Source organism: Kogia breviceps, chromosome 18 (genome assembly GCF_026419965.1).
Source record: "Kogia breviceps isolate mKogBre1 chromosome 18, mKogBre1 haplotype 1, whole genome shotgun sequence".
Lineage (NCBI taxonomy): Eukaryota > Metazoa > Chordata > Mammalia > Artiodactyla > Physeteridae > Kogia > Kogia breviceps.
Genome location: NC_081327.1, coordinates 13776337 through 13800273, shown reverse-complemented (window position 1 = coordinate 13800273; position 23937 = coordinate 13776337). Strand labels below are relative to the sequence as shown.

The following is a 23937-nucleotide window of genomic DNA, read 5'->3' as shown; positions in this document are numbered from 1 at the left end:
TATAAGCCTCGTGGCGCAGCCAAAAACAAAAAACCAAAAAAAGTGTTTTTTTAAACTAAACTCGACAAATAGCCAATTTGAGCCTCATCTGTAAAGTGGCATTTTCCTCCAAGGGGTGTTATGAGGACTAAATGAGGCCAAAAACTGTGAAGCACTCAGAACTGAGGTTGGCACCCAATAATCATTCAATAAATGTTTCAGGAATAGATAACCCCTATGGAATATGAACCACTGAAAAGAATAGGGAAGAACAAAAACAAAGAAAATATATTTTCTACTAGTGCTAGTAAATTAGCATTAAAACATCTTTCCCACTAACTCGTAAATTAGCATAAATTTCATACCAAAAAAAATTGTACTCCTGACAAAAATTATAAAACAAGTAACAAAAGTAAATATGGGTTAATTTCTAACTGTATAAAATGATGAATCAGTGCTTTAGAACAAATAGTCTATTTTCCTAAGATGCTGACTCTCTTTACATACACATGTCAAGAATTCCATATTAGGAGCAAGGAACAAAGAGGATTGTTAAAAAACACAAATTCACAGTTTGTGTCATTAAATTTTATTCCTCCTCCTGTCAGACAGAACCAAGAAAAAGATGAGTATCTCCTGGGCCCTGGCAGGAAGCCTTAACATTTCCAGAGGTCCTGCTGGTATCACAGCAGTTTCCTCTCCTTCATTTTTAAGATACTTAATATGATAAATCTTTTTTAAAAATAACAACGTTTACAGCAAAGGCATAAAGGTAATTACATGTCAGTTCTATGGTATATATGCTGACTGGCAACTTTTTTCTTTCTGACTGGCAACTTTTTGTAAAAGTTTTTTTTTCCTTAAAGTTACACAAACATTAAACGAATATTCTTCTTTTCAAAACTTAGAGCATAACACACATTTTTCATATTTTTTCTTGGATATTTTACACACTTATTTTTCAAATGTCTTCTACAGTCAGCTTGAATAGACTTGCCTTAAAAAGAATATTTAGAATATCTGAGATTCCAATAAATCTCAAGATTAAAGAGAATTTATATTGATTTAATAATGATGATCTTTTCCAAAAAAAGTATGTATCTAAAATTTACTCAAATCCTCTTTTAGGTCTCAGTAATGCTTTAAAGGTTTCTTTCTCCCATATACATTGGATACATTTTTTCTTCCTTTAGGATTTTGTTTCTACTCTTAACATTTTTCTTTCATTTTATATATTTTTTAAATTTAATTTTTTTTGGCTGCACCATGAAGTTTGCAGGATCTTAGTTCCCCGACCAGGGATTGAACCTGGGCCATGGCAGTGAAAGCACCAAGTCCTAACCACTGGACCGCCAGGGAATTCCCACCTTCCATTTTACTTTTGAACTGGTTGGTGGTTTGTATATAGAAATGCTGTTGATTTCTATATATTAATTTTGTGTCCATAATGTATTGAATTCTCTTGTTTCCTCTTCAACTGCCCACATACATAATTGTTATCACCTAGATATAATTTTGTATGCACCTTCCCAATTTTTATCTTTTTTTCTTTTCTATATGCATATAGAATTACAGTAAATAAATGCAGTACCATGAGTAATCTGGTCATGTTCCTGACTTTAGTAGGAATATGTATCATTTCCCACAGGAAACATGGTTCTGGCCTTTAGCTTAGTATGTGTGTAGAATAATTTTTTAAAAAAATCATGTTAAGGAAGTATCCTTTTACTTCTATTTTATAAATAGATCCTCTTTAAAAAATCTCAAATTCTGATTTTAAAAAAATTAGTAGCTCTGTGGAGCTGATTATATATATTTTTGAATATGATAAATTATATTAATGGATTTCCTTAAATTGAAACATCTTTCTGATAGACAGAAAAAAATGTTTCACTCAATTCTTCTCCAATTACAGACAGTCCCCAACCTAAGACAGTTTGACTTATGAATTTTCGACTTTACAATAGTGCAAAAGTGATACACACAGAAAACATAGATACCTTGAATTTTAAATTTTGATCTTTTCTCAGGCTAGCTTTATGTGGTATGATACCCTCTGGTGATGCCGGGCAGTGGCAGCAAGCCATAGCTCCCAGTCAGCCATGTGATCACATGGGTAAACAACCAATACACCCTTACAACCATTCTATACCCATTCAACTGTTCTGTTTTTCACTTTCAGTACAGTAGTCATAAATCACGAGATATTCAACACGTTATTATCAAATAGGCTTTGTGTTAGATGACTGAAGGCTAATGTAAGTGTTCTGAGCATATTTAAGGTAGGCTAAACTAAGCTATGATGCTTGGTAGGTTAGGTGTATTAAATGTATTTTCAATTTATGATATTTTCAAATTATGATGGGTTTATCAGGATGTAAGTCAGGAAGGTCTGTAGTCTACAATTCTTTGCATTTCCAATTAAAATCCCAACAGTGTTTTTTCCTTAGAGCTAGATAAACTGATTCTAAAATTCAAATGAAAGCACAGAGGTCCCAAAGTAGCTGAGGAATTTTTTAAAACTAGAACATTTGTGTAGTGGGAAGTGGGGAAATCCCTGCCAAGCAAACAGGGTTATTATAAAGTTAAAGTAGTTAAGACAATGTAAACACACACACACACACACACACACACACACACACAGAGCATAGTACTGGTATAGATGCAGACAAATAGATTAAAGAAACAGAATAAAGAGCCTAGAAATGATTAAGCATGTATATTATAAAGGTGGCATCACAAAATAAAGATCTATTTAACAAATGGTATTGGAACACTGGTCTCCTACATGCAAAAATAATTTTACTGATATAATTATCAGTAAATTCCTACCTTGGACCAATTAAAAAATTGAATTCCAGTTGGATCAAAAACTAAATATGAAAAGCAAAGCTTTGAAAAGAAACTATAACATAATATTAGGAAAGATATCTTACAAAATACCAACATTAGAAACTCATGAAAGAAGACTATTAAACATTAATGTTGCATATGTCATTTCAAAGAGGGCTTATGAGACCGAAACCAGGAGCTCTTAATGCTGTGACCAAAGACTGAAGTTCTCCACGGGATGTAACAGTCACTCAACAGTGCTATGTCTTCCTGAGGAGACACAAGATTTAACCACTTATATCCATGATTGCTGATATGGGAAAGTAAAAATAAATGTTTCCCAAGTTCAACACAACAATAAAAATTAATGTTGCATATTAATTTTGACTGAATTCTTGCTGTATGCACAAACTTATCATATGCTAGATGAAACTATCCAAATTTAAAGTTTATATACAAGATACACGATAACATATAAGTGACAAATTAGAAGAAGTTATCTGCATAAATCCTAATGCTGAAGCAGGCATTCTTAAAATCCCTTAATTTCAAGTAGAAAAAGGACTAACGGCATAAAATGGACAAATAATATGAACAGTCAATTGGCAAAATTTGCATTTCTTCACTCATGAGTGGATTTCCATTTGTACAGTATCATAAGAGTGTGGTCCTAGAGTCAGGTTTTATGGGTTTGAATCCTGGTTTTACCGCACACTTGATGCGTGAAGTTATGTAAGTTTCTTAATCTCTGTGCTTCACTTCCTTTCTCTGTAAAAATTAAAATAATATCTACTTTACAAACTTCTGATAATGATTACATGAAATAAGCTATGTTAAGCTTATAGCACAATATACCTGGCACATAATAGGTACTCAATAAAGCTATTATACTTATTGCTGTAGAAGATTTTTCTAGCTGCTGTGTAGTCTATTCAAATATAAATAAAAGCTGCCACGGAATATATTTACATCCATATTCTAGAATGAATGCCCAGAAACATAGGCAGTCCATTTCTGTTTGATAGTCCAGACCAAGATGTCTGGCTTTGATGTCTGAAAGGAACTGAATGAAGTTTATGAAAGCTAACAGAGTGTCCTATTTGTAGATCAAAACTTATCTCCAGCTTTTTACTATATAAGGAAAATTCACATGTGAACTAATTATTTGGAATCCTCTCATAAAAGATGGGCATTACCCACTAATTCAAAATACACCTAAAAAAATGTATCTACAAATCTGAATAGTCTGTTTCTTTGTGACATTTTTATTTTAAAGTATTTATTGGTCACCTGCATTTTTTCCAACTGCTTACTCATGTTCTTCACCCAATTTTCTATTTTCTTAATTATTGGTTTTTAAGAATTGTTAGTATATTTCTGCATATGTATTATAAAAACTGTTCCCAGTTTTGCCTTATTACAGTGTTTATGGTAGTTTTATTGAAGAGAAGGATTAATTTTGTGAACACAAATGAGGCATCTACTCTTTTATCTTATCAGTTTCATATGTTAAACTAAAAAAGTAGGTCAATGAATACAGCGAACACATTCAAAGACCTTTTCAGGTAGAAAGATTTATATAGCTAATAATTATTAACAATATCATTTATGGAGCACTTACTATGTGCATTTAACCCTCCCAATATTCCTATGGGGTAAGTATTATTATTATCCCATTTACAGATGATGCAACTGAGGCCAAAGAGATTAAGAAACTTGCCCATAATCATGCACTTAGTAAGTCACTGAGCCAAGATTTGAACCCAAGTCTGTCTAGGCCCAGAAAACCACTCTGCTAAAAGGAGAAATAACTGGATAAGCCACACAATCATATGGTCAATAGAAGTGTGTGTGTGTTTCAGGATGGAAAACATATAAGCTGAGGAAAAAGAGGCAGTGGGAAATATTTAAAATACAGGAGTGTGAGGGATTCCAGTGTTGGAAACAAAAAGAATCAACAGCAGAGGAAAATGAGTCATTTTGTAAGAAGATGAAGAATACTGTATCTTTTGAGACCATAAAAAAGATGTGGAGAGTTATAAATACCAGAACTATAAAAAATTCTGCCACAGAATTTTAGTATATATTTTAGCTCAACTTAAAAAGTCTCAACTGAAGGAAATATATATGGAGGATCATTTGAAAGAAGTACTCGATTTACTCTTCCCGATAATTCTAGCTTTTAATTTATGGTCAAGAAGGGCTTTTAATAAACTGAGCTTAAAATCATAAGAATTATGGAATTATTTTGGATTTCTTTTTGACCTAGGTGCCAATGAAAAGCTTTTTTCTTTCCTGAATTATAAGCTTTTTCCTCATAAGTAGTGCAAATTGTGGGATGAACTTTATGTCTCAGTTTGCTTTTGCTTCTCCAGATCGTATTCAAAAAAACTTTTTTAAAGATTTTTTTTATGTGGACCATTTTTAAAGTCTCTATTAAATTTGTTACAATATTGCTTCTGTTTTATGTTTTGGTGTTTTGGCCGTGAGAAATGTGGGATCTCAGCTCCCTGACCAGGGATTGAACACTTACCCCCTGCATTGGAAGGCAAAGTCTTAACCACTGGACTGCCACGGAAGTCCCTCAAATTTGAACTCAAGTTTTATAATCCTGTATGGACCTGTTTCTGCATAGCCACATGTCAAATTTCCCCAGGTTCTGACCTTCTAGCTGTATTTTTCCTCATCTTGATTTTTGATTTAGTTTTTTCCAACTTACTGGTAGGTTAAGGTAACCCACTGCAACTGCATTGTAAAATAATGTAGGAAACAAATAAATGCTTAAAACGTACAAGAAGGGATTTCCCTGGTGGTGCAGTGGTTAAGAATCTGTCTGCCAATGCAGGGGAGACAGGTTCGAGCCATGGTCCGGGAGGATCCCACATGCCGTGGAGCAACTAAGCCCGTGCACCACAACTACTGAGCCTGTGTGCTGCAACTACTGAAGCCCGCATGCCTAGAGGCTGTGCTACGCAACAAGAGAAGCCACTGCAATGAGAAGCCCATGCACCGCAACGAAGAGTAGACCCCGCTCGCCGCAACTAGAAAAAGCCTGCGCACAGCAACGAAGATCCAACGCAGCCAAAAATAAACAAATTAAAAAAAAAAAAAACGTACAAGAGAACTGGTCATATCCTCTTCTTCCTTGAAAAGGGCAGAATCTGGAGAACACCAAGCTGAGGAAAGAGAAATAAAAATCTGTTTACTTCAGAGCCCCAGATAAAGAACTAAAGAAAACTTCAGCACCAGCTATAAGATCACCTATAACGATCCTCAGAGCTTTGAGAAATATTAACCACCACCAAGCTACAGAGACACTGAAATGTACATAGATGGCTTGTAATTTAATCATATAGGGTTCTATGGGAATTTCTGGAGGGCTAAGTCTAGGGTGCCCAATGAATCTATTTCCTTAGTTTCCTGCCATTTTATTCCTAATAGGAGATTTTTTAAGTACATAATAATAAATACCACAAAGATTTAAGGATTAAATTATTTATGAAGCACTGTAAAGAATTTGGAAAAAACTTTAATCAGAGACAGGTTACAGGCACTGTGGAACATTCATATGATGGAATGAAATGCAGTTATAATTCTAAAGACATTTTAAAATAACTTAATTGACTTATTTTTTACCCTAAAAAATTCAGAGCATTCAGGTTAAAAATGGAAGACTGAATACCTGCATTTATTTCTGCTCTCTCTGAAACACAACCAAAATAAAAGAAACAAAAGAAACAATCTCACAAGGACAAAGAATACAGAAGATTTTAGCGGATAAGAGATGTCAACAAAATTCTGAAAGAGAGCAAATGACTGGTTTCTAACTTAGAGAAAGATGAAACTTAAGCGAGGATGGGGAAACCATGGCAGAACACTTGAAAGGCTCAGGAATGGGGAGGTATTAGGTACTTCTTCTACAGGGAGGAGTTTGGGGTGGGGCTGAAAAACAGGGAACTACATACAAGGTGGGGTTGAAGCAATGTAGAGAAAATAAGGGAATTAAGTAAAAGCTGTCAGATTGAAAGATGAAGTGCTCCCCTCAACTTTTTTCCCTTTCTTTGCCTCCCCAAAGCAGGAGTCCTGGCTTATACTCCTCAAACAATCTAGGACTTCTTGCTGGGAAAACTGACTAGCTCAAAAGAAAATGCATACAGATCCTGACATTTGGTCAACCTTCAACCTCGAACAGAACACCATATTAGAAAGAAGGGCAAAGAGAAGAGTGGGTGGGAGTCGGGGTGGGGTGAGGGTGATGAGGAAGGGGTTAGATAGAAAACAGAGATAAATCCTTATTTCTACTGTCAAAAGTCAATAGGAAATATCTAAAACTGAAATCAAACATTAGGATGTTATTCAGGAAAGCAGAGCTGAATACCAGAATATCCAGAAAAAAATGTTCCAAGTAATTGCCTATGGGTAGTGGGAACAGGGTACGGGAAGGAATGGAACAGGAAACTTTTGTTTACAGTTATATATTTAACAGCTTTTAAAAACTTTTAAAAAAATCTGAATGTATTTAAGAAAAATAGGAATTATATTAAAAATTTATTTTAAAAAACAGTTGTCAAGTGAATAAAATAAAAAACAAACGTCAACACGGCCAATAACTTGTGAACTTTCTTGGTAGGAGTACTGAACTTCCTAACTCTTTTTACAGACTCTCTCCTAAACTGCCCATCTCTGAGCCACCTCACCTGTCCCTTCCATCATCTGGGTCAAATGCTCCGTTTTCATACAGCTACTGCTGATCTCTGAAGGTTGAGATGTCATTCAGGCCTTTCCCACTCCAAACAGAGGGGTTAAGATAGGGTGCAGGTCTAGCAATTCCAGGGTCCACTCTATCTCAGGACTCCCCAGCTTCCAGGGGTGGACTCAGATCAGGTAGTCTCCTTCCACGATAAATACCTGCTCTTCACGGTTCTTTATCCTCACGTCACAGATCTGTCTTATCTTTGTGGAGCCAGGACCTGTGGGCTTATGATATAAATCCAATTTACCTGGTGTCTGCTCACTGGATCCCTATGGGAACCAGCCTCCAAGGTGGCCCCCCTATGATCGTTGTCTTCTGGTATTCATGTCTTTCATACACCCCTCCCACACTGAATAGAGTTGACCTGTATAACCAATAGGATCTTGCAGAAATGACAGTGTGTGACTTCCAAGGTTAGGTCATAAAAGATAGTGTGGTTTCTGTCTTGCACATTTTTGAATCACGCACTTTGAAGGAAGCCAGCCACCATGACATGAAGACACTCAACAAGCCTTAGGAAGAGGCTTGTGCCAGCAGCCAACACCAATTTGCCAGCCATCTTGGAAGCAAATCTTCCAGTCCCCATTAGCCTTCTGATGACTGCAGCCCTGCCAGCAACTGACTGCAACTTCATGAAATATCTGAGCCAGAATACCCACCTAAGTCACTCTCCACTCCCCCAAAACTGAGATAATAAATGTTTATTGTTGTTTAATATATGTTTATTGTTGTTTAAGCCACTAAATTTTGAGGTACCTTATTACACAGTAATAGATAATTAATACAGTCCCAAACAATTAGCTTCCTTGCTTGTAATTCACAGTCCCTGGAGTCACTGACCAGAGATGCTGAGACAGCAGGAGTCTGGAAGAAAGCTCAAAGACTCAGCAACTCAGGTTGAACCAATAGAAACACCAAGAGTCTAGAAACAAAGTGAATACAATAGTGATGTTCACATAATATCTGCTCCTCAAATATCTTTTGTGAGCATAAAGGTGTAGGCCTGATGCAGTGACAGATATAAAGCTGAGTCAAAAAACATTCAGATTTTCAGCAACTCCAGATTTGGTGTGAAAGAGAGGTGCATTAAAAGTCCAGCTATTCCGTTTCCTATCTATCTTGACAATTGAGATAAACGAGCGTTGTAACATAGAACTCCCAAACTTGTCATTTGAAATGAGAATTATACTCATGTCACAGTGACATTGTCACATGACATTAATTTATCATCTATGGTGAAAAAAATGATACGCAAGAGAGTAGACTAATCCTTACTCTGAATGACAGAAAAGAAATAATAAAACAGAAAACATTCAATTATAATAAATTTTGAGAAGTGTTATGCTTGGGATATACTCCTACTGTCCCTCACACAGTTTCTATTTTTTTCGAATGGCAATTATCACTAACAAATTATATAATCTATCATGCATATTGTCTTTCCACCCCCTCATATAAAATACATGAAAACAGGGATTTATTTTTGTCTTTTTGCCACTGATAGTAGGTGCTCAAAAAATATGTTGATAAACTGGTATAGCCACTAGGGAAAACAGTATGGCAGTCAAAAAATTAAGAATAGAATTACTATATAATCCATAAATTCCACTTGTGGATATATACCTAAAAGAACTGAAAGCAAGGACTCAAACAGATATTTGTACACACGTTTGTAGCAGCATTATTTGCAACAGTCAAAAGAAACAAACAATCCAACTGTCCATTGACAGATAAATGGATAAACAAAATGTGGTATATACAATCAATGAAATATTATTCAGTCTTAACAAGGGAGAAGATTCTGACACATGCTTTAACATGGATGAACCTTGAGGACATTATGCTAAGTTAAATAAACCAGTCACAAAAGGACAAATACTGTAAGATCTGGTACACAAAGTACATAATGAGGTAAAGTCAAATTCATAGGGACAGAAAGTAGAATGGTGGCTGTCTGGAACTGGGGGATTGAAGGAATGGGGAGTTACTGTTTAATGGGTACAGTTTCTGTTTTGCAAGATAAAAAGAGTTCTATGGATAAACAGATGGTGATGGTGGCACAGCCATGATGGATGTAATGCCACTGAACTGAACATTTAAAAATGGTTGGTAAGATGGTAAAATTTTTGTGTATTGTTTTTGCCTTTATTGAGGTATATCTGAAACACAAAACAACTGCACAAATCTAATGTATATGTTCTGATCAGTTTGGACATATGCATACATCTGTTAATACCAATACCATAACCAAGGTACTAAACATATCCATCACCTCCAAAAACTTCCTTGTTTTGTGGTTTTTTTCCAGTAAGAACAGCTTACATGAGATCTACTCTCAACGTATTTTAAAGTGCATAATACCACTTTGTTAATATAGGTACTATGTTGTACAGAGCTCTAGAACTTATTCATATTACATAACAGAAACTTTGTACCCATTGGAAAACAGTTCCCCATTTCCCTCTCTCACAGCCCCTGGCAACCACCATTCTACTCTCTGCTTCTTTGAGTCTGATTATTTTCAATACCTCATGTAAAAGAATCATGTAGTATTTGTCCTGTAACTGGCGTATTCCATTTAGCATAATGTCCTAAAGGTTCATTCATGTTGTCGCAAATGGCAGGATTTCCTTCTTTCTTAAGGCTGAATAATATTCCAATGTACATATATGCCACATTTTCTCTACCCACTCATCTGTTAACCGATAGATGTTTCCATATCTTGGCTATTGTGAATATCGTTGCAATGAACATAGGGGTACAGATATTATGATAGCAAATTTTATGTCATGTGTTATCTCTATTTTACCACAATTTAAAAAAATACACACACACAGAGTGTACCCTTGAACAACATGGGTTTGAACAGTGTGGGTCCACTTACAGGCAGATTTTTTTTTTCAGTAAATACATACTACAGTACTACTACACGATCTGAGGTTGGTTGAATCTGCAGCTGCAGAACCTAGTATACAGAGGGCTAACTGTAAAGTTCTACTTAGATTTTTGACTGCAAGGGGTGGGGAGGGAATTAGACCCCCACGTTGTTCATAGGTCAGCTATACATATTGAGCAAATGAATAAATACTAATTGGGGGTAATTAAAATTAGAAGAAAGCAAAATATCAGATAAGAATAACATAGAAATGGGTGGGTAGTTTGGAGTTCAAGTGTTCTAAAATCTTATTTAAGTTTGGGTTTTTTTAAACATGCATGTTAAAAATTCAAGGATAAGAGGGCTTCGCTGGTGGCACAGTGGTTAAGAATCCGCCTGACAATGCAGGGAACATGGGTTTGAGCCCTGGTCCAGGAAGATCCCACATGTCACGGAGCAACTAGGCCCGTGCACCACAACTACTGAGCCTGCGCTCTAGAGCCCACGAGCCAAAACTACTGAAGCCCGCATGCCCTAGAACCCGTTCTCTGCGACAAGAGAAGCCACTGCAATGAGAAGCCTGCGCACCACAACGAAGAGTAGCCCCTGCTCACTGCAACTAGAGAAAGCCCACACGCAGCCAAAAATAAATAAATAATTTTTTTAAAAAATTCAAGGATAAGAAACTAAAGCATTGGAGAAAGAAATGGGGATAAGGTAAACCTGCACAATAAAAAAGAAGGCATAATAGAAGATAAAACAAATTTTTATCAGCAATCACAATAAATGTAAATGAATTAAACTCACCTATTAAAATAACAGTCAAACAGGATAAAAAGGGGAAAAGCCCAGCAATATGCTCTTAACAAGAGACAGACCTGAAGTATAAAGACATAAAGGGAAGGGGTTGTAAAATGAAATTCCTGGAAAATACAATAACAAAACGCGAAAAGCAATATTATCAGACAAAAGAGAACATGGACCAAAAGACATTCACCAGGATAAAGAGGCATGTTTCTTAATGTCGTAGACTGGAATCTTGGTCCCAACGTTTCACCCCCCTCTAAGAGGATTACACATTCACGCTTTTTGCCATTTAACTTTGCCTTGCCCTCTGACTGGGTGTAATTAATGTTACACTTAGGCACCTGAATAGCTTTGGCTAACCTAATATTAGTATACTTGGGAGTAGAGGTTTTTAAGGGTGTTTTTTCTTGCACTCTGGTGATCCACCAGGAGAAGAACACGTCCTGGTAACAACTGTCCTTTTAGCCTGAGCTGCAGAAAGAACACATGCGGAGCAGGTCTGAATCGATTCTGCAGTCCAGCCACCCAGGCAAGCCCAGCCTAGATAAGCTGAACACAGAACCTGCAAACCTGTTTAAAGAGAATAAATGCTTGCTGTTTCATGCCACTGAGTTTAAGAGTGGTCTGTTAGGCAGCATTATTATGATCACAATAACGAATACATGTAATAAAAGAAGACATAGGAAGATAAAATAATAAATCTGGAAAAGATCACCAAGGGAAACTGGAGAGCAACAGAACCGGGCCAAGAACTGCTGGGGGAAAAAAAGGGCAGCAAAGGGGACTAAGAAAGAGTAGCCAGTGGGGAGGAAAGACCACGTGAAACCAAATACAGAAAATTTTTTCAAGCGGTTACAAATTATGCCAAAGGCTACACAAAAGTCAAATGAGGTAAGACAAGAATCACAATTGGAAACACCTCCACACTCACACACACTGCACATCTACTTGACAATCACAGACAATACCACACACTTTATCATAAATCACAATTACAAACATCACCATGACACAAATATCCCATCACAATTACTCCACCACACTCAACACAACCACACCCCCATCACTGTCGCATCATCACAATCACACATACACACACACACACAGGATCACAACCCCACAGACAATCATAATCACACACAAACTCTCCACCGGTTTCTTGTTCTAACAACTCCAGCCACGCTCCAGGACCGTACTCCCACCCCGAGCACTCTGCACTGCCACTACTCCAGACCCTCTGGGCCTCCTTAAAGGCTCCGCCCCGTCAGCGCCGCGCGCTGGTTCAGCCCAGATTGCTTGAGGCCCTCCTTCAAGTCCCGCTCCGGGGACGCGGTAGCGTCACCTGCCGGAAACGCCCGAGTGCGCATCTAGCGCGCAGTTTCTGGGAGGCTGGGTGAAGGTGACACGCACGATGGCCCGGGCCAGGTGACGGTAAAGCCGAACCAACCCTCTGCGCCCGCCCCCCAACGGAAGTTCCACTACACAACACCTCCCAGACGCCCTCGCGGCCCGACTCAACTTCCGGCCAGAAAGGACCCGGAGTTTTCATGTGTGAGGGAGGCGGGTGAGCTAGGTCTGCTCTGGTGGCTGAGCCCGAGCGTGCCGAGTTACCGCGAACTGCAACTCTGAGACCTGGCTAAACTCTAAGAGTTGCAGGAGCAGTTGTTTCGGGTGGACCCAGTGAGGGCGCTGAGAGGAATCGGCCGTGGGGCTCGCAGTGGACCACATTTCCCAGAGGGCCCGGCGGCCCGTCGCTCTTCTCGCGGGAACTCGAACTTCTCATCACGCCTGGCGGGAGCATTAGATCCTTGAGGTGAGATCGTGGGCCCCTGGGGGAGCTGGTTCAGCTCTGCAGGTTCGGACCCCCGGGGACCCGAAGGGCCTAAGTTGAGGAGACCGGAGGCCGATATGGAGCTCGGTACTAAGGCCTGTGCGGGCGGAGCGGCGTGAGAAGGGGGAGGTTATGCGACCCGTGTGCAGATATAGGATGCTTATCATTGTGGAATTGTGACTGTGTCCCCCTATGGTGGTGTGTGCTTGTGACCCCGCGACGCTTGGGTACCTGCGAGTGTATGTATTCCGTGTTGGATTTGCGATTGTATCTGTGATACCATGTTTGGCTCTGTGTGCGGATGTGGAGTGCGTGTTCCCTTGTTTTAAGAATGACTGCTTAAGGCATGTGGCACTGTGTGTATGGGTATGAGGCTCCTGTCAACTGTGCGATTGTTACTCCAGAACCCTGTCCTTAGGAAATCTGTGTGAGGTTTGGTTAAATTGTTGACCTCAACAGCAGTAACCGCAGCCTTCTCCTGAGACACTGGGATTGGACGGGGCGCCCCATTCCTCTGATCTCATTCCGTTTATGTGCTGGGGGATGGGGATGGGGCTGACCTGTGACCTGACCAGTTTGAGCAACAAGAAAAACCTTGTGTCTTACGATGACTTTCTACTTTCCAAGTTCTATCCTTCTCTAGGTGAGGTGCAGAAGAGAAGGAAACAATGCATGCTGAACTTCTACAAGCAGTTTTCAGGGTATGTTGGGGTTTCCTCTTTTCTTTCGTTCCTCTGAAAGTTAATGCTTAATAAAGATGCCATTTGATTATAGGTTCCTATAATCTTCCCACTGGAGAAAAGGATAGTTGAGCCTGTTACTGAAGCACAATAGCTCCCATATACCTAATGTTTACTTATTTGGAAAATGGCTTCACTTCTGTTTGCCATGTTTTCTTCTTTTTATTTTTATTTCTTTAGATTTTTTTTTTGATGGGGACCATTTTCAAAGTCTTTATTGAATTTATTACAATATTGCTTCTGTTTTATGCTTTGGTTTTTTGGCTGCAAGGCATGTGGCATCCCAGCTCCCCAACCAGGGGTTGAACCCGCACCCCCTACGTTGGAAGGCGAAGTCCCAACCACTGGACCACTAGGGAAGTCCCAAGTTTTCTTCTTTTTAAATGCAATATTTATTATGACTTTAAAATAAAAGCATGTTTATTTTAGAGATTTTAAAAACACAGATTACCAAGAAAAAATGAAATGAGACCATTCAAATAACTAGTGTTAACATTTTGGTGTATTTTCATTATTTTTCCAAAATCAGATTATGCTTCATTTACCATTTCATATCCTACATTTTCACTAAAAAGTATTCATTCTCCTGTGTTGTCAAATGATCTTTGTAAATACCATTTTTCAAAGATACACTTTTTTTTGTGAATGAATTATGGTTTATTCGTCATGAGTTGTGTCAGACATTAAATCTTTAAACACTTATTTAAAATATTTATTTGTACAAACATACATATACATAGATGCACGTAGGTTTGAGTTGCGATTTCCATGATTAATAATGAGATTGAACACCACTTCGTATGTTTATTGGTTATCAGGGTTTCTTCTTTTGTGACACACCTTTTGAAATCTTTTATTTTGCTCTTGGATTATCTTTTTTTAATATATAAATTATTTATTTATTATTTTTTTTTGGCTCCATTGGGTCTTCGTTGCTATGCACAGGCTTTCTTTAGTTGCGGAGAGCTACTCTTCCTTGCGGTGCATGGGCTTCTTATTGCAGTGGCTTCTCTTTATTGCAGAGCACAGACTCTAGGCGGGCAGGCTTCAGTAGTTGTGGCATGCAGGCTCAGTAATTGTGGCTCGCGGGATCTAGAGCTCAGGCCTCAGTAATTGTGGCCCACGGGCTTAGTTGCTCCGTGGCATGTGGGATCTTTCCAGACCAGGAACCTGTGTCCCCTGCATTGGCAGGCGGATTCTTAACCACTGCGCCACCAGGGAAGTCCCTGGATTATCTCTTATTGATTCATGGGAATTCTTTATATGTTCTGGATATGGATCCTTTATTGATTATATTTTTCTACTATCTGGATTGTTTTATCACTTCCCTTACGGTAGTTTTATGAATAAAATCTGAATTTTTTTATTATATATATATATTTGGCTGCATTGAGTCTTTATTGCGGTGCATGGGCTTCTCATTGCCGTGGCTTCTCTTGTTGCAGAGCACGGGCTCTAGGCACGCGGGCTTCAGTAGTTAACAGCACGGGCTCTAAGGCACACAGGCTTCGGTAGTTGTGGTGCACGGGCTCAGTAGTTGCGGTACACAGGCTTAGTTGCTCTGCAGCATGTGGGATCTTACTGAACCATGAACCCGTGTCTACTGCATTGGCAGGCAGATTCTTAACCACTGCACCACCAGGGAAGTCCCCCTAATTTGTTATCAAATTTTTTCCCTTGGTGGTATCTTTTTGTATCTTATTTAGGAAATCCTTCCCTGTCCCAAGGTTATGCAAGTAGTCTATATTTATATTTAAAGCGATAATCCCGTTTATTTACTTAACCTATTTTTAATTATTCTAGCTCCTCATTTGAGGTAATTTGAGTTTTCTTCCTCTGGCTGTTTTTAAGACTTTCTCTCTGTTTTTGGCTTTCTGTAACTCAAGTATGATGTGCCTAAATGTGCATTTCTTTTTATTTATCTGCTTGGAATTTGTTAAGGGTTTTTTAATTTGTGGATAGGTGTTCAGGAATATCCTCAGCCATCTTCAAAGATTGCCCTGCCTCATTCTCTCTCTTCTTCTTAGGCTCTAATTATACATAGGTTATAATTTCTCTCCTTTTTTTTTTTTTTGGTCTCTTACTCTCTTTTTGGTTTTTAGAGTTAATACTTGTAGCTAAAATCAAAGCAATATTAGGCAAAAGAACTTTGCCTTGTTTCAGGACAGGAGTGGAGGGCATGGCAGGTAGCTAGAGTTTTGGGGTTCTTCCTCTAACTGGTAGAAAAAAATATCTTTATTCAGTTATGTTTCAACACTTATAATCTTGGGGAGCTCACCAAATCATAAGGCTATCAGTTCACTTTATGATTCTCATATCTGAAAATTAGAGTGTACCAAGGTAGAGGACTCAGAATAGGGATTGTGTTTTCTGAAGGTATAAATTGGGAGCTGAAACTAAATTTGGAACTCTCAATTTTAAAAATGTGTGTTTGGTACAGAGGCAAAGAAAATCGGGATGAGAAACAGTCTCCCCAAGTCTGTTCAGTTTAAGGCCTTTCTATCTGAATTCCTTCAGAAAAGGGCTGAGTCTTTCTAATCCTTTCTCCTGTGCCAAAGCCCAAACAGAGCATCTGGTTCCCCTCCCCCATCAACCTCTAATTACACTCGCCATCTCTGTAATGAAGATTATTGCCCAATATTAATGGCAGTAACTCTAGGGAGGTAGTATACTGTGGTGGAAAATAAATTTTAAAAGGAATAAAATGAATTTTGTCTTAGAAGCTAACCTAATGTTTAATCAGGAAATATCTGAAACATTCCAGGTAAAATCAGAAAAAGACAAGGGTATACAGCATTACCAATGTTATTTAACATTGTTCTGTAGGTATTAACCAAAGCACTTAGACATGAGGAAAAATTAGGTTAAAAATTAGAAAAGAGAGTGTTAAGATTATTACTTTCTGCAGATGCTATGACTGTGTACCTGGAAAATCAGATCAACTTATAACCAACACTTTGAAATAAGCAGGACTCCATAGGGAGCAAGCAAAAGAATTTTTTTTCCCCTATAATTTCCACTCTCAACTCTATGGCTAATGTTTTTGTTGCCCTGAATAAAAGCTTGTGTAGTCCCTATAATTGTTATGGTCACTCTTTGGTATTCTTTGGTTATTTTCAGTCACAAGATCAGTCTCATTTTACTAATTATAACCTCTAGTTGAGTGTAATAATGTGCAAATTTCATTTAAAGCCTTTTCTCTGAGCTCAGGCTTGCTTCAGGCTAGAAGCTTACAGTGTGAAAAGGAGGACCTACTAAGCTGCTTTGTTTCTTTAATCTGAACTCTTTTCTTTGCTCAGTAGTCAGTTTCTTTACTATAGTCCTCTATCCTCCTGTTCTAGGTGTTGCTCTCTAGGTCTAGATATTGTTCAGGGACTTGCCTTTTGCAATTATACTGGGCTTTGTTCACCATTCTCATGTTAGTTTTCTAGTTTCAGAATATAATACCTTTCATTTTCTTAGTTTACTCTCTAGTTTTGATGGAACACTTAGGCCAGCAGCTTCCCAAGAAAAGCTAGACAGGAGATAATTTAACATTCATTGTCTGTGGTTCTACAATTGTCTTTTTTTTTTTTTTTTTTGCTGCACCACATGACTTGTGGGATCTTAGTTCCCCAACCGGGGATCCAACCCACGCCCCCTGCATTGGAAGTGTGGAGTCTTAACCACTGGATCGCCAGGGAAGTCCCCAGAATTGTCTTGATTTAATCATCACACTAACTTGGTATTTAATCTTTCTTTTTTTTTAATGGGTTTAAAAAATTTTTTTATTTGGGAAAAGTGCGTCTTACAAGAGGGCAACTGCAAAATACAGAGACGTCAGCAACAATTACTTGTTTTTGCTTAAAGTGAAAGAATGAGTGATATCCAAGGAATCAAAGCAGTAGGTGACAAATCAGGAGCATCTCCAAGTTATTTTCAGGAAGTAGAACAACAAAATGCAAAGCCATAATTTCCGATTAGCTTATCTCGTGGATTACCACCCCTCCGTCCCCTTTTAGTGGAAAAGCATGACTTACTAATACCAAACCAATTTTGGTATTTAATCTTGCTTCATATATAATCTTCATACTAGCTTTGGCTGTGTGTGGAATTCTCGGCCAGAATTTGTTGTCTTTTGTAATATTAAAGGAATCACTTCATTTTCTTGTTTTAAATGGTGCTGTTGAGAAATCCATTGCCATTCTGATTCCTGAAAATTTTTATGTGATCCACAGAAGCTTTTAGAAAGTTCTGGTTTTCCCTGATATTCTGAAATTTTACTCCAAAATATATCATAAGGTTTTTTTTTTTAAAGTCCATCACATTTTTCCCTCTCTTGGGGCTTAAAGGGAACATGGGAAGGAATTCTCATTTATGCAGACTTTACTGTGGCCAGGCACTGAACTACATGCTTGCTATTTCATCTCACTGGAAAAGTCCACTCTGTTTGCACATTCCCAGACATACCCCTCTGTATATAGGAGATATGTCTTGACTTATACTGATATAATTGATTCCAGGTCCTTCAATTTGCTTAATGATCTCTGTCCTTTTCTGTAGAGCCCTCTACCACCTCATCTACTATCATCTTTTTCTTCTCTCTTTCCATTGTGAAAGCATGTTTGTTGTTTCAGGGGTCAGTGATGTTCAGGGATGTGTCTATAAACTTCTCTCAGGAGGAATGGGAGTGCCTGGACTCTAGTCAGATGAACTTATACAAAGAAGTGATGTTGGAGAATTTCAGCAACCTGGTTTCAGTGGGTAAGGATAACTATCCCCCCAAATTCAGAGTCTGCCCTTGGGAATGTCTCCTTTCTCCATTGTGAATTACTCATTTCAAGTAACCAGCTAAATTTCTGCACTCTGTTCCCCAAGGAATGGTTGAGTTGGAATGGAATGGAAGAGTTCGAAATTGGCAGCTCCACTGGGCTGTGGCTGAAGCTTCATCTTCGTCTTTCTCTGGTCCTTCCGTATAGGGGCGTCTCTTTCTCGATCACCAAGGGACCGGATCTGATTTCTGGGACACCAACAGCATAACCATGTCCCATGTCTTTTCTTGTGATCAGGACTTTCCAGTTCTAAGCCAACTGTGATCTCCTTATTGGAACAAGGAAAAGAGCCCTGGATGGTTGACAGAGAGCTGACGAGAGGCCTTTGTTCAGGTAAGTGAGAGGTGATAGAGCAGGAGCAGAGCCTGAGGAGGTATCACCTATATAAGATGTTATCAGAAAACTCCCCTCAAAAACCCAAGCCCTCTTCCATAAAAGAAGTATCTTGCTTTTTTTCTCTTATACTTTATTCCCAGTCCAATGTAGCAAGTACCTTCCTTTGTCATTTCCAAGAGTTATTCTACCTACCTTTTAGATTTCATTACTTCATAGGATTCACAGAATTCCAAGGCAAACTATTTTCAGTGAATCCCCAACATATATGAGGCTCTATTCACAGAAGAAACTTACGTGTCTGCCATTCTCACCAGTTTCATTCAGCACCCTAGACTTGTTGAGGGCTGTCCCCCAGTGTGAATTTGCCAACAACATACCCTTTGCTTAGAGTTGCTGACCCTCCCCCAACCCCATTTATACATTTCAACACATTTATTCCTCAGTAGTCCTATAGGTATGACAGTTATCCACAAATAAGAAAACATATAGTATGACGCTGTGTGAGTATATGCTTATATATGATTAGAATCACTGTATAATGTGGAGGATGGGCCCTGAATAGTGTGGATTCATTGAAGTTGCAGGTGATTCTGATCCACACCAGGATTATAGAGGTCATCTATTTCCCTAATTACCCTCTTCAGCTATCTCTGTTGCTTCTCCTTAATGTCTGTGCTTTTCTTATCAGTTTTACAAATTGCCTAGCCATATTTGAGAACTGTCTAAGCATTTACTTTCCCAAATATTTTCAGCTGAATCTTTGCATTTCTTTTTCAGAAGTTTAACCTTACCCACCATAGGAAAAATGAGCATATGCCTTTAAATTTTCTTCCAGATCTGGAATCCATGTGTGAGACCAAGTTACTCTCTCTAAAGAAGAGACATTTTAGTCAAGTGATGTTTACCCATGAAGACATACCCACTTTTATTCGGCCCACGTTTCTTATTCCACATCAAAAAACTATTAATGAAGAGAAGCCCTGTGAATGTAAAATATGTGGAAAGGCCTTTAATCAAAACTCACACTTTGTTCAACATCAGAGAATTCATTCTGCTGAAAAAAACTATGAATGTAAGGAGTGTGGGAAGTCCTTTAGTCGTGGCTCACTTGTTGCTCGACATCAGAGGATTCACACTGGTGAAAAACCCTATGAGTGTAAAGAATGCGGCAAGGCTTTTAGTTGTAGTTCATATTTTTCTCAACATCAGAGGATTCACACTGGTGAGAAACCCTATGAATGTAAGGAATGTGGAAAAGCCTTTAATTATTGCTCAAACCTTAATGATCATCAGAGAATTCACACTGGTGAAAAACCCTATGAATGTAAAGTGTGTGGAAAAGCCTTTACTAAGAGTTCACAACTTTTTCCACATCTGAGAATTCATACTGGTGAGAAACCTTATGAATGTAAGGAATGTGGGAAAGCCTTTACTCAACATTCAAGGCTTATTCAACACCACAGAATGCATACTGGTGAGAAACCTTATAAGTGTAAGGAATGTGAGAAGGCCTTTAGTAGTGCCTCAACACTTACTAACCATCACAGAATTCATGCTGGCAAGAAACTCTATGAATGTAAAGAATGTGGAAAGGCCTTTATTCAGAGCTCAGAACTTATTCAACATCAGAGAATTCATACAGATGAAAAACCATATGAATGTAATGAATGTGGAAAGGCTTTTAATAAAGGCTCAAACCTTACTCGACATCAAAGAATTCACACTGGTGAGAAACCTTATGACTGCAAGGAATGTGGAAAGGCCTTTGGTAGTCGCTCTGACCTCATCCGCCATGAAGGAATTCATATTGGATAAATGATAGGCCCTTACGACTGTAAGAAGTGTGGAAAGGCCTTTGGTAGTCGCTGTGATCTCATCCACCATGAAGAAATTCATTTTGGATAAATGATAGGCCCTTTTGATAACCTTTATAATAATATTTTTTTAAACAGGTAATGCAAAAAATAAACAAAAAATCCCAGATAATGCATGATCAGGGTACCTCTCTGTAGTAGTTTTCTAGGGCTACTATAACAAAGTACCAAGTACCACAAAAGTAGGTGGCTTAAAACAACAGAAACTTATTCTCTCAGTTTTTGAGCCTTGAAACCCACAAAGTTTTTGGCAAGGTTGGTTCCTTCTGGGGCTCCGAGGAAGAATCTGTACCATGCCCTTCTCCTAGCTGCTTGTAACAACAATTTTTGACATACCTTGGCTTTATGCATTGCTCCAATCTCTGCCTCCATCTTCACACTGTGTTCTCTCTGTGTCTCTTCTCTCATATGGACACTGGTCATATTGCATTAGGGCTCACCCTAAGGACCTCACCTTAACTTGATTATATGTGCAAAGACCTTATTTCCATGTAAGATCACATTCACAGATACCAGATGTTAGGACCTCAACATATTTCAACCCATTACACTCTGTTAACACTATTTTTTCTAATGCATTTGTAATTTTATACATAAAGTTAATCAAATGTATTTTAAAATGTGAATTCAAGGTCTAAATTAAACTCCCCTTTTCCCCCAAAAAAGATTCTATCCCAAAACTACTTATTCCATAATTCCTTCCGAATTATTCTCTGTTTTGGTTATATAGTTTGTATTAACTTATGTTTTAGGGCCATCTTTTCTATATCTGTGGCCTACAGAATTACTACACTGTAAATTGTGTTACATAGGCTACCTTTGAATTCATGGTGGAACTATAACTTTGTTTTTGAAGGCAGCTGTATTCTTTTTTCCTTTTGTAAAATTAATATTTTCTTATTGTAAAAAAAAAAAAAAAAAAGGACACCAAGACAAAAATAAAGATTATTTGTAAGCCTACCAAACAGAGATGACTACTTCAAATTATCACAACGTATCCTTCCAGGCTTTATTTAGTGTAATTGTGACATGTATGCTGTACCATAACCTGCTTTTATCATGCTACTATTTCAGCAAGTATAGATGTTTATGTATCATTTTTTAATGGTATCATAATAATCTTTTGTGTGGTTGACTATCATTTTGCTAAATAACTATCAATAAACATTTTGGTTCCTGTTTAAACTTTGCAGTTATAAAAGTTGCCTTCTAAATGCAACTTTAGTACCTTTTTTGTTTGAAACTTAAAAACATTAAATATCAGTGCTGAAATAACTGATGAACATTTTCTTCCTATAAAAAATTGCCAATAACTCCCAATTCCCTCATAATCACTATTACAAATTTGTTTTTATCCTTTGAGACTTTAAAAATTTTTATTTTATTTTTGGCTGTGTTGGGTCTTTTTTTACTGCATGCGGGCTTTTTCTCTGCCTGCAGTGAGTGGGGTCTACTCTTCATTGCAGTATGCGGGCTTCTTATTGCAGTGGCTTCTCTTGTTGCAGAGCATGGGCTCCAGGTGCACAGGCTTCAGTAGTTGTGGCACGTGGGCTCAGTAGTTGTGGCTCGCAGGCTCTAGAGCACAGGCTCAGTAGTTGTGGCGCACAGTCTAAGTTGCTCCACAGTATGTGGGATCTTCCTGGACCAGGGCTCAAAACCATGTCCCCTGCATTGGCAGGTGGATTCTTAACCACTGCGCCACCAGGGAAGCCCTATCCTTTGAGACCTTTTAAAAAAACTTTTTTACATGCCTGCACACACAACCAAGTAAGTAAATGCTTGTAGAAAAAGTGCTGCTTTATAATTTTTTTGTATAAATATATACTGATGATGTGGGTCTTGGATTGCTGTAAGGATAAATGAGTTAAGTGTAAAATGGTTGGGACTCTTACTAATATATAGTAACTATCTAGCTGATAGTTAACCAACGTTAGCAGTAATATTTTCACTGTTATTATTTGTGGAAAGGACTTTTACCATGTTTCATCATGTTCACACCTTAATTTATATCAAAGAATTTATAATGAAAAAAGACCAGTAGGTATAATGTTTGTAGAAAAGCATCTCACCAACACTTACTCCTTATTCAGCATGAAGTTTAAAAAGAAAATTAAAATCCTAAGAAAACTCAAAGACAAAGAATGGGTGAATAAGCCTACATTCACACCTCATACTTCATGCTGCACAATTTCATACCCATCAAAAAAACCTATTTATAGTAGTTGAAAACATTTGTCAAAAAAGAGCAAAACATGAAATATCAATAATCACTTCCCCCTCAAAGCAGAACACATGTAGGTCACATTCTTTTCCAGAATGGGAAAAAATTAAAATATGATAGCCAACAATATCTGAATATTGATAACACCCCTCCAAATATTAGTTAAGAAGGAAATCAATCCATGAATTATGTATATATGAAAATAAGCACATTATGTAGAAAAACATTGAGGGTTGACAGGCAGCCAGATCTGTGTTTAGATTAAAATGTATAGCCTAATATGCATGTGGATATTAAAACATGAAGAAATTATCAATAGGGAATTCTCTGGCAGTCCAGTGGTTAGGAGTACATGCTCTCACTGCTGAGGGCCAGGGTTCAATCCTTGGTTAGGGAACTAAGATCCCACAAGCTGCGTGTCATGGTCAAAAGAAAAAAAATTATTAATAAGTGAACTAAATGTACAAGACAAAATGCTAGAAAAATAAAAGCAAACTAAATCCAAATATAGAAGAAAAGGTAGTAAAAAATGAAAGGCAAAAATACTTCAAGGAAAAAGTAAACTTATTTCGTTGTCAGAAAAAAATATATATAGATACAAGCATTGGTAATTCTGATGGAAAAAAGACAGATGAATACATAAATTATATATGGACATAATTATGTTTAGAGGTTAATGTATTTACTAATATCTGGAAATCAAGCGAAATATGTGATATTTGTAGGAAAATGTAATGACAGAATTAACTCCAAAAGATGTAAACCCTTAATAGACCCAAACAACGCAGAAATAATATTTTGATGTAATCTCTACTTAAAGAGATCACCAAGCCAGATCACTTTATGGGCAAAATCTATCAACTATTTAAGGAATTTAC

General features: G+C 37.8%; 2 protein-coding genes and 1 non-coding gene across 35 annotated transcripts in view; 2 read left to right on the top strand and 1 right to left on the bottom strand.

The window, feature by feature from the left end:
• ZNF568 (zinc finger protein 568) overlaps positions 1-12717 on the bottom strand; it is a 28923-nt gene extending 16206 nt beyond the window's left edge. Inside the window, exons 1-5 of one of the 10 annotated variants that reach the window (XM_059045012.2) lie at positions 12589-12695; positions 11247-11317; positions 8405-8486; positions 7509-7788; positions 5929-5987 (exon numbers count right to left, since the gene is read on the bottom strand). In XM_059045012.2, the coding sequence (XP_058900995.1) occupies positions 5929-5987; positions 7509-7584 (135 nt within the window). In that variant the 5' untranslated portion in view covers positions 7585-7788; positions 8405-8486; positions 11247-11317; positions 12589-12695. Of the gene's footprint in view, positions 1-5928; positions 5988-7508; positions 7789-8404; positions 8487-11246; positions 11318-11436 lie in introns of all 10 variants that reach the window. The other 9 variants (XM_067019053.1, XM_067019050.1, XM_067019051.1 and 6 more) reach the window with 9 other exon arrangements.
• Positions 2971-3097, top strand: LOC131745703 (small nucleolar RNA SNORA25). Its single transcript, XR_009332433.1, has one exon. It is a non-coding gene; the product is annotated as a small nucleolar RNA SNORA25 (small nucleolar RNA).
• A 33-nt stretch (positions 12718-12750) lies between the features above and the next one.
• ZNF829 (zinc finger protein 829) lies at positions 12751-22220 on the top strand. 24 transcript variants are annotated; one of them, XM_067019183.1, is made up of 7 exons: positions 12751-13059; positions 13721-13778; positions 17428-17541; positions 18434-18560; positions 18675-18961; positions 19800-20786; positions 20877-22020. In XM_067019183.1, the coding sequence occupies exons 5-6, from the start codon at positions 18925-18927 to the stop codon at positions 20777-20779; spliced, it is 1017 nt and encodes a 338-aa protein (XP_066875284.1). In that variant the 5' UTR covers positions 12751-13059; positions 13721-13778; positions 17428-17541; positions 18434-18560; positions 18675-18924; the 3' UTR covers positions 20780-20786; positions 20877-22020. The 24 variants fall into 24 exon arrangements, with proteins under 24 accessions (XP_066875284.1, XP_066875263.1, XP_066875260.1 ...); XM_067019166.1 differs by having other exon boundaries at positions 12781-13059; positions 13705-13778; positions 18866-18961; positions 20877-22220; XM_067019182.1 differs by having other exon boundaries at positions 12781-13059; positions 18776-18961.
• The last annotated feature ends 1717 nt before the right edge of the window (positions 22221-23937 follow it).